At 48.4% G+C, this 10000-nt stretch overlaps 1 protein-coding gene across 1 annotated transcript in view; it reads right to left on the bottom strand.

Annotated features, from left to right (window-relative positions):
• tshz3a (teashirt zinc finger homeobox 3a) overlaps positions 1 to 9654 on the bottom strand; it is a gene marked incomplete at both ends in the record, with an annotated part of 16219 nt that extends 6565 nt beyond the window's left edge. The window contains one exon of the mRNA XM_080544829.1: positions 9615 to 9654. Coding sequence (XP_080400955.1) covers positions 9615 to 9654 — 40 coding nt within the window. The remainder of the gene's footprint in view (positions 1 to 9614) is intronic.
• Positions 9655 to 10000: the final 346 nt, after the last annotated feature.

The following is a 10000-nucleotide window of genomic DNA, read 5'->3' as shown; positions in this document are numbered from 1 at the left end:
AGTCACACTTCACACAGGAATAGCAATGCCAGATCAACACAACACACAGATCTGCTGCTGGGCAGAGATTACAAACACACACACACACACGCACACGCACACACACGCACACGCACACACGCACACACACGCACACACACGCACACACGCACACACACGCACACACACAACCGCCCCCCCCTCCCCCCCACAAGATACAAATAGTCAGATAGTTACAACACACGCACGTAGAGGCGATGAGAAAAGACAGTGACATCTTGGCATGCAGAAGGCATTCCTGTGGAGTATCATTTTCATAAACATAAGGGCCGCAGACGAGGAATGGGGGGGGAGAGATGATCTGATAGAAAACACTGTAACGCTGTTCTGATTATCAGGAACAGGGCAGGGAGGGACATGGGAGAATCAGCAGGTACAGGTCCATTAGAACCAGGCCCTGCTCTCCTTCATCTGCCTCAAAACTGTGGAGGAGCTCACCCTACAGTTCTCATCCTATCAGCCAGGAGAGGAGGCAACCCCTCCTCCTCCTTTGACTGGAAAGCGTTAAGACTACTTCCTTATAGGGGGGAGGGACGTAAGGGACACTTACTAGCAGGAAAAGAAACTGTGGAAAACAAAGCTGAATCATTTTCGTCTAGGTCTACATGTTTGGCATTTTAGCCTTTATCCAAAGCAACTTACAACCAATACATGTTGTCTAAGTAAGTGAATCACCTATCCATTAGTCATAGCAAGAAAAAAATATGTATGCTAGGGCCAGGGGGCCATTGGCAGTCATAATACTAGAAGAAGGAAGAATTATTATTCTTTTTTATTATTATTATTATTATTATTTTTAAACATTTTTTTAAAATGTATTTACAGTAGGGAAACTGTAGAGGGGGGTAGAGGGGATGAAGAGGTCTTAGGAGGGACAGTTAAGGTGTAGCCTGGAGAGATGGGTCTTCAGTCTACTGCGGAAGATAGGTAGTGCCTCTGCAGTCCTGACAGCAATGGGAAGCTCGTTCCACCAGCGGGGCGCTAGGACGGTGAAAAGCTGTGACCGGGTAGCACGACTGCTGCATCCACGTAGAGGCGACAGTAGCCCGGCAGAGGTGGAAGAGCGGAGTGATCAGGCAGGGGTTTGGGGGGGGGGGGGGTGACCATTCCTTGCAAAGTAGGGAGGGACTGTTCCCTTTGCTGCTCCGGTAGGCGAGCACCACGGTCTTGAATCTGATCTTGGGAGTGTATCAACTTGGACGAATCAAGACTAAGGAAAGGGGTGGTAGTACATCTGGTATGTCTCTGGTATGTCACTGCTCAGCGCGCCGACTAAACGAGCGCACCGCCTCCCCCACAGCTGGGGAAACTACCAGGGAGCCGTGAGCCAAATCCCACACAACACCAGGATAAACAGGATGTGTAATTAAGACACTACCTGAGTCTGGGTTATGACCACTGCATGACACAAACAGCCCCAGAAACGGGAGCAGAGAAGAGAAGGGGTAAAAGAGAGAAGGACCTAGAGAGGGGGGGAGGAGAAGGAGGGGAAAAACAGTCCATTGGTGGTCCGACCACTGCTTAGCCTCAAACTACAAACATATCATAGCTAGCACACCCAAACAATGTGGACGATGGGTATTCATGGGCAGAAGCAAGGGAAGGGCTGTCCGATAATTACATGCTACTGTACCGCATAACAATATTACAGTCCCACAGATAGGTAGGTGCATGGAGGCTAGGGGTTGGACAGCTGAAATAACTGCCCAAAGTAAACAAAAGGGAAAAGAAAGGGGGGAAAAAAAGGGAAAGAGAGAAGAACAGTAGAATTCATACAGTATGTGTGTGTACAGTGGTAGGGAACACTCACTACCATCAGAGGTTAGAGGGGAGAGAGTTTAAACAAGGGCCTGGACATACTGTACACATACTGTACACATACTGTATGTAACCCCAGCCTCAGTACATGACCACCAGTGTTTCTTGTTCCTGACATGTGGACTTTAACAGGGCCCTCTCACCCTTGAAACAACAGTGCCCCGCGGCAGGGGGCCCTTACTGACAGGAAAGAACACTTAGAGCACAGGGGCAAGGGGGAGAAGCAGGAAGTCACCTCGGCCTCGATCGCAACCCGCAAACCACTGACTTCCACTCTGAACATTCCCAGCCCCGCCGAAAGCTTTTAAATAGATTAGAATAATTTTATACAATAACAGCCTCATTCTGTCAAAATATCCGGAGATCAGTGGAATAACTGAAAACGCCTTTATGCCCTATACATTTGTCATACGATAACCCTACTTTGTCATTCACACTAAATCGGTCTTTGATGTCTCTTTTGCTGCGCCGGTGACTCCTATGAACCCACTGTACTATATATTGTGCTAAAAGCTCCTTGGAACAATACATAACAAGTCAACATTGATGTCCTCCTCAGAGAGTGACGGAGATAGATAGTCCATTTCCCTGCTATGGGACGCTGCCTGCGAGAGGGCGACATCTAAGCTAGGTCGTTCAGAAATGCTAACTTATACATAGGCTATCATACATCACTTTTCCCATCTTCTCTTTTATTTTTTTCTCCTCCTACCCCCTGGTGACAAAGTGAATGCATTGTGTCCGCTGATTGTAGTGCAGGATGTGTGCTATGGGAGATGGGAAAAACAGAGAGATCACTCTTGCCCCAGGCTAGGCTTAGGGCTGCTGTACCACGGCAAAGCAGGGGAAAACAGAGACGGGGGGAGAGAGAGGCTGTGCAGTGTGTAGATCAAACCGGACTCCCACAATGTAACGTTGTTGTTGTGTTATGACTGGACCTCCAATGGCCAGCTACACATACAGACGGTCACAACCCCCTAATGTATTCGTTTATCTGACATGTAACAGGGCCATAAAGACATAAAAAGGTCTTTCTCTCTCTCTCTCAAACACACATAAACAAAACAAAACAGATATCTGGAGGAGGGAGAGCGAAAAAAAGCACAGCGAGTCTCTCATAGATACCATGTCCTCTCCCGGTCTCACTGTTCAGAACGGAAGGCAGTCACAATAACCGTTGGAAAACAAACAACCAACACTACCTCAACAGCTTACCAGCCAGGTGCTGGAACCAAGGCCATGTTTTAAACGTCAAGAATTACAGTGACACGGTTCGACGATGACAAGGCTCTGCCCCCCGCAGACCTACCATCAAACCAAAGAGTCCTTGATCAAAAACCTTAGGCTATATAACTCTCAAGATCACCCTACTATTTTGACATAGGGTCCATTACGGTACACCTCTTTCGTCGTGGCCCCGACCCACATTTATAAGCAGTCATTCCTTGCCTTTGTCCCCCTTTTTTCCCTCCAGTAGCCCACTCTCTTCCACCAGCGGCGGCACCTCCATGGGTCATATCTTTTTACTGCTCTTTCTCTTTTCCCCCAGCAGCCTTAGATTAATGAGGCCTCCTGACGCTGCTGTGACTCCGGCACAGGTCACCTGCCTGCCTCAGCTGGGACACACACACAACCTCTCGCAGCTCACCACTCCCCAACAAAACAGCTGCTGCGATGATCGCCTAGCAACGAGGAGGTGATGGACGGCGCCCTAAGATGGATGGCCACCATAAATCACACGAGTGTGTGGGAGGAGGGAAAAAAGAAAGAAAGAGAAGAGGGGGGGGGGGGGGGAATGAGAAGAGGACAAAAACAAAACAACCTTTTTTTCCCTTCTTCTCTTTTTTCTCTCTTTCGCAGTCAAAGCAGCAGAACCGGCCTTGCCTTGACCTCTCGATGACTGTACTCGTTTGTTTCACGATCGGCGGTGTAACTACACGCAGCGCCAGGCCGAAAGACAACCCCTCCACAGGACTCACAACCCCGTCCACAACACGAGGTTCTTCTCTAACACTGTCGTCCCTTATACACCCGCTATCTGCAGTTTTACAGACACACATTATTATCCGCGCGCTAATCTCGTTTTTCCAGTCAAGTACGAAAGCATGTAAATCATTTAGAAGCACAATAAAAAGACTAGGGAATATAGTTTTCAAAGGGCTGGCCTCCGGGCAAAGCAATCTGGGAAGTGTAGTTGAGGGGGGATAAACATCCCCTCGGCTATCTGATTATATCCAACTGCTGTGGAGGCTGGTATCTAGTAACACTCAGGGAGAGAGCACAGTCATCCATCACACAGTGAGTGTCTGTCTAAGGCTTTTCCACCCTGCTCTCCCTCGTCCAGCTCTCCGGTTACAGCCATACACGGCCAGCCTAAATAATATTCTACATGATAAATGGCGCGATAAGGCCCGGTATCCATCATTAATCTGGTTTTTAAAGAAGCATCCTTCTTGGAGAGTGCCTGTTAGGGCTACGGGGGAGCAGAGCAGCTTGGGTTCATTTGGAGGCCAGCCTAGCATGAGTGATACCTGTCAGCCTGCTCATCAGGGGAGCAGATACACACACACACACACACACACACACACACACTGCATTAGAGACGCACACGCACGCGCAGATGTACGCATGCACACACCCTTAGAAAACCACAAATGCACACTGATGCCTCCACACATGTTCATTTTTCAAGCACACAAATATACATATTCACACACGTACTCAACGAAAAACGCACGTACCGCACTCACAAACACCAGATATATCTTATACAGACATCTACAGACTGTCACGGAAAAACATTCTGTCACTCATCAAAACCATAACTCATGTAAGGCAATCCTCTAATGTCATCTAAAAAAGTCTCCCCTCCTTCCTGCCTCCTCCCGACCACTCCTAGAGTGCTTTGTAGCAGCCACGCTAGGTCTGAGAAACAAACACAAAACTGCTCTCTCTCTTTCTTCGTCCTCTCTCACCCTCTCTCACTCGACTCCACTGCCACTCTTTTTCCATTCCATTCCATTCCCTCTCTCTTTGTTTCTCTCAATTCCTTCTCTGTCTAGTTCTCTCCTCTTTCATTCTCTCTCCCTCCCTCCCTCCCTCTCTCTCTCTCTCTCTGTTTCACCCCCCTTCCCTCTGTCTGGTAAAGCCAGTTTGATAAATGACACACGTCAGTGTGTCAGAAGCGAAGGGTGGGTCAGTGATAAATGACTCTGTTGAAAAGGAAATCGGCTCTTTGGCATGGCCGGGCTATTCTCCTCCCAGGATTGGGTTTCAGGACCCCTGAAGACCAGAGCAGCTCAGTTTCCCGAAAAGAGCACACATCCCACCAGGCTCTGACGCGTTCCCCCCGGAGAGGGGGGGAGAGGGGGGGGGGAGACGCGAGGGGGGTTTGGAGAGAGCCCGGCTGCCCCAATTGTCGCCATGCCGCAGCTGCATCTATCACAACAACGGTGCAACTATTTTTATAAAGTACGTCGTACCCCCCCCCCCCCCCCCAGCCAAGAGCCCCAGACAGAGAGAGGTCTTGCACGATGGCCTGAAACCTTAGCTACAAAGTAGAACTGCACGCGGCACCGAGAGAGAAAGAGAGAGGGTGGCTAACGGATTTTTCTCTTTCTTTGTGATCCAGTTCGCTCTATTTTCACTCTCCTGGAGCCCAGCCCGATGGCCGCCTGGCTGACATCTGCCAAATGTGTGTTAAAAAGGAAGAGAGAGAGGAACCCGTTCCCCCCCTCCTCCCCCCTCTCTCTCTCTCCCTCCCTTCCCCTCTCTCTCTCTCTCCTCCATCTCTTTCACTCCCTCGCTGGCAGGGTGGCATTGTTATCATTACACAGAGGAGGATTTATGGAGTCAAGCCCTATGGCAAAAACAAAAAAGGCGTCTGTCAATACCTGTGGGAAACGCTCCGTCTCTCCCTCCTTCGCGGGGCGCTGAGAGCTCATTAGGTATGCACACTTATCAGACACATAGATCACAGACGTGACTCAACCACGCCGGAATCCGACCACAGAGAACGTTCATTAGCAACGGGTGTGCAACGCCAAAACAAGGGCGACTCGGGGGTAGGCTAGCTGTTGTAGTTGCACACACACACCTGCATCAACGACCGATTGTCTTGTGGAACAATTCAGTGCCTATGGGAACTTCCCCCCCCCCCCCCATCTCACTTCCACGATGACGTACTACTTTATAAAACAAATACACAGGGAACACACACGAACACGCGCATAATTGCGTTTGTTGTTTTTTTCACAACGCTGACCCTACTGCGAAATGTAACGTAGGCGTACTTTTCGACTGAAAACATGTCGTACTTTTACGAGCGTGGCTGTGAGAGTGTTAACGTGTGTGTTATGCGTATTTGTGCGCTATGTTAGAGGTCTAGTATTTGAGCTGAAGAGTCAGTGAGACGGCATTAACAGCTGTATGGACGGTGGAGAGGGGAGTGAGAGAAGGGAGAGAGAGGATGAGAAGAGAGAGAGAGAGAGAGAGTGAGAGAGTGACAGAGAGAACTAACATGGTGCCTGGCCTATGACTGACCCTCTTCATCGGGTCCTCTATGATTGCCATTCCTTTCATCACCGCTGCCATCCAAAACCACACATACGCACGCGCACAGGCACACACAGACACACACACACACACACACACAGACACACACCGACACACACACCGACACACACACACACACACACACACACACACACACCGACACACCGACACACACACACACACACACCGACACACACCGACACACATACACACACACACACCGACACACACACACACACACACCGACACACACACACACACACACGACTGATGGCTGCCAGTCTCACACAGCTGACCTGGCAGCCATAGGCCTGACCTTGCAGAAACAGGAGACCTATCTGTGGAGCCTGGCCTTAACGACCTCCCCTGCTGAGACCTCCCTCTGCTCACACACACATGACTGGAGCACAGGCCGGATTAGAGCAGGGGGCTGGATTTCACTACGCTGGCTTGAGCAGGAGGCATGATACCTGGGAAATAAAATCTCATGCATACAGTAATGTAAGACCCTATCTCTGCACGTACGCACACGCACGCGCACGCGCACGCACACACACACGCACGCACGCACGCACACAAACTCACTCTAATTAAGAAGATGCTAAATTGGAAGCCTTCCTTAGGGTTAGTTCCAGACAGTCAGTACATAAGCTACAGTCCTTGAATCCCAAAACCCTGACTCTTAGCTGGTACCAAAACCCAGACTCTGAGCCTGAGAATGTAAAACCGTCTGAGTTTCCCCCATCAGTAGTCTGTCTGGGTCGGCGCCTGTTTCCCAGCCTGCCCTGGGTTGTTAAGAGCACTCAGACCTGCCCCAGGTACGCCAGCCCATTTGTCACCTGCAGCGGAAAATTGAGTTAGAGCCCCCAACCAAAGGCGAGCGATGGCGGCGGCGTGTAATATCAACTTGATTACATCAAAGTGGTGGCAAACCTCATTGGGCCAGGCACACCAAGCTTGTCATCTCCAATCAACAGGCCTGTCAGGACTCCATCAGGCCTTTCTGCTAATTAGGTGAACACTAATGAAGCAGACAAAAACAACTCCTCTTTTACTGCGGCAGAGAAAAAAACAACCTCTCAGACAGAAAACAGAGAGAGAGGCAGAGAGAGAGAGAGAGAGAGAGAGAGAGAGAGAAGAGAGAGAGAGAGAGAGAGAGAGAGAGAGAGAGAGAGAGAGAGAGAGAGAGAGAGAGAGAGAGAGAGAGAGAGAGAGAGAGAGAGGGAGAATAGTTAGAGGATAGATTTTTCATGCAAGTCTCAAGGTTGCAGTGGGCTGGCTAAGTCCCTAATCAAGGCCCATCATCTGTCATCCTTTTCTTTGCTCTCTCTATCACCGTGCTCTGTGCTGCAATCAATTCATCATCACCCTTTGTGTGCCACTGAACAGTTGACAACTTTATAACTTGCAGCTGCAAGAACTGACTGACTGACTGACTGACTGGGAGAGGGCTGAAAAAATAAAAAAATAACGGATGAATGGATGAATGAACAAAGAATTTAACATAAAAAAAAGTTGTTTTCCCCAAAACACAAAACGGTCTATATTACAACATCTCATGATCTCGCATCAACAAGAGAAACAATAATGAATGAGAGAGAGAAGAAGGGAAAGGAAGAAGAACATAATAATAATTCCACTGATCTGAAATCAGAAAGCTTTCAGTACCCCCCCACACCGCCCCCCCACCCCCAACTCCCCCCCCAGCCAGTCACCCACTCTGGGTGAGTGAGTGAACGTGTACATTAGGCGAGGGCATTTTGATGAAATAAAAGCCCAGGCCAGTGTATGGCTAAACAGACTGGGAGCACTCACTCAGCCTGTCTCTGATTGACCATTAAAGCCATTGATGAATGGGCCTGTCAGAGAACAGACAATTAAATCAAACATGAAACAAAGCCGTTCTGACGGGCCCGTCTGACATACACACACATACACACATACTCTGGGAGAGTGTATAGTAGTGTGTGTGTGTGTGTGTGTGTGTGTGTGTGTGTGTGTAAATAAGAGGGGGAATGTCTATGTGTGTGTGTGTTTGTGAGAGAGAAAGAGAGAGAGAGAGAGGGGGGGGGGGAGATTATGTGTATGTATGTGTATGTGTGTGTGTGTGTGTGTGTGTGTGTGTGTGTGTGTGTGTGTGTGTGTGTGTGTGTGTGTGTGTGTGTGTGTGTGTGTGTGCGTGCGTGTAGGCGTGTACCCCGTGTGTTTGTGTGTTTGTGATGTCTCACTGTGAAACCACTTTACCAACCCAGTTGCCCCTTTTCGTGAGTCAGTCGACCATCCTAGAGGAAGGAAAAAGTCCACAATGCTTTCAAAGTGGTTTTAATGTGACGTCAGAGGGGGCCGCATCACACGGAGGAGTGATCTCCTGATGTAAACCGGTCAGGAACAGATCAAAGCCGGATGACAGCCAATCAATCAACCGTCAAATCAGACATGGCAACTGTCCATTAGGGCTCCTTCCAGTCCACGAGATCTCTTTGTCTGCCTCTAAAAATTGTTTATCTTATCGACTTATCCTAAGAAAAAATAAGAGGGTAATTCATCCAACCTCCCGATTTTCCAAAGTTATCCGCTTTGAGCAAAATGTTCACAAAAAGCCTCTAACATTACGGAGACAGGCGGGTTTATGGCACTGCCTTGGGCTGCACACACAACAGACGGCAATTCCCCCTTGGCAATCCTTTCCCCATTACCTCTTAGAAAACCTTTTAGCTTCAAGCAATAAAGAAAAAGAGAAAAGTCAACTAAGCTACGATCCATGAGAACAATGGGAAGCGAAAGTTGCCTGTAGCCCAACTCAGGCTACTGTAACTGTACCGAATATCCTGGATACACTTTCTATTAACGGGAATATAAATGGCAACGTTCTGGATTAGGAAAATAACACTTTTAAGCGTTTACATTTGAAGTTGTAACATTAAGTTGTATGCTATGCCATGTGGAGACACATCATAATGCACTCCTTATTAAAAAAAAAAAAATCTAAACGGAAATGCCGCGATTAATGCGAGATACTTACTATCTCAATGTCGCTAACCCTAACCCTAACCCGACAAAATGTCTTATTTTGGTTAATTAAGACATCTTAAGAGATCTCAAGACAAGGTGATGGCTGGGTATACAGGGGGAAAACTAATCTAAAATAATAATAATAATAATAAAACTAATCGCTTCAAAGGAAAATCAGACTTGCGACGTACCTGCTGCGCGCCTGGGCGCTTCTTGCTTCCTCCGAGGCATGTTCGCGTTTTACAAAAGACTTCTTTGGCCTCGCAGAATCCCAGCAGGTCCACTATTATTCACAGATCACGCCTTCCTTCATGTAGCCTGCGCAACATTGAGTGTCCGTAGGCAAATTCAATAACAAATCATTGTTATGAAATAGTAGGCTTTACTAAAAAAAAAAAGTGAGCGAAGAGTTGAGCGAAAAAAAACAGGCAGATCAGATCAAAAAGGCGGATGTCTGGTTCTGTTTGTCCCACCGAGGCGCTATTATGTGATAGTCACGGAACAGTCAACCACCTCCGCTCCCCTGGTCTCAGGCAACAGGCACACTTGAGGGAGAGCAGCAGCGAGATGATCGCGT

This window comes from Nansenia antarctica, assembly GCF_963989245.1.
Source record: "Nansenia antarctica genome assembly, chromosome: 14".
Lineage (NCBI taxonomy): Eukaryota > Metazoa > Chordata > Actinopteri > Argentiniformes > Microstomatidae > Nansenia > Nansenia antarctica.
The sequence above is the reverse complement of the archived record's forward strand: the minus strand, read 5'-3'. Positions and strand labels throughout refer to the sequence as shown.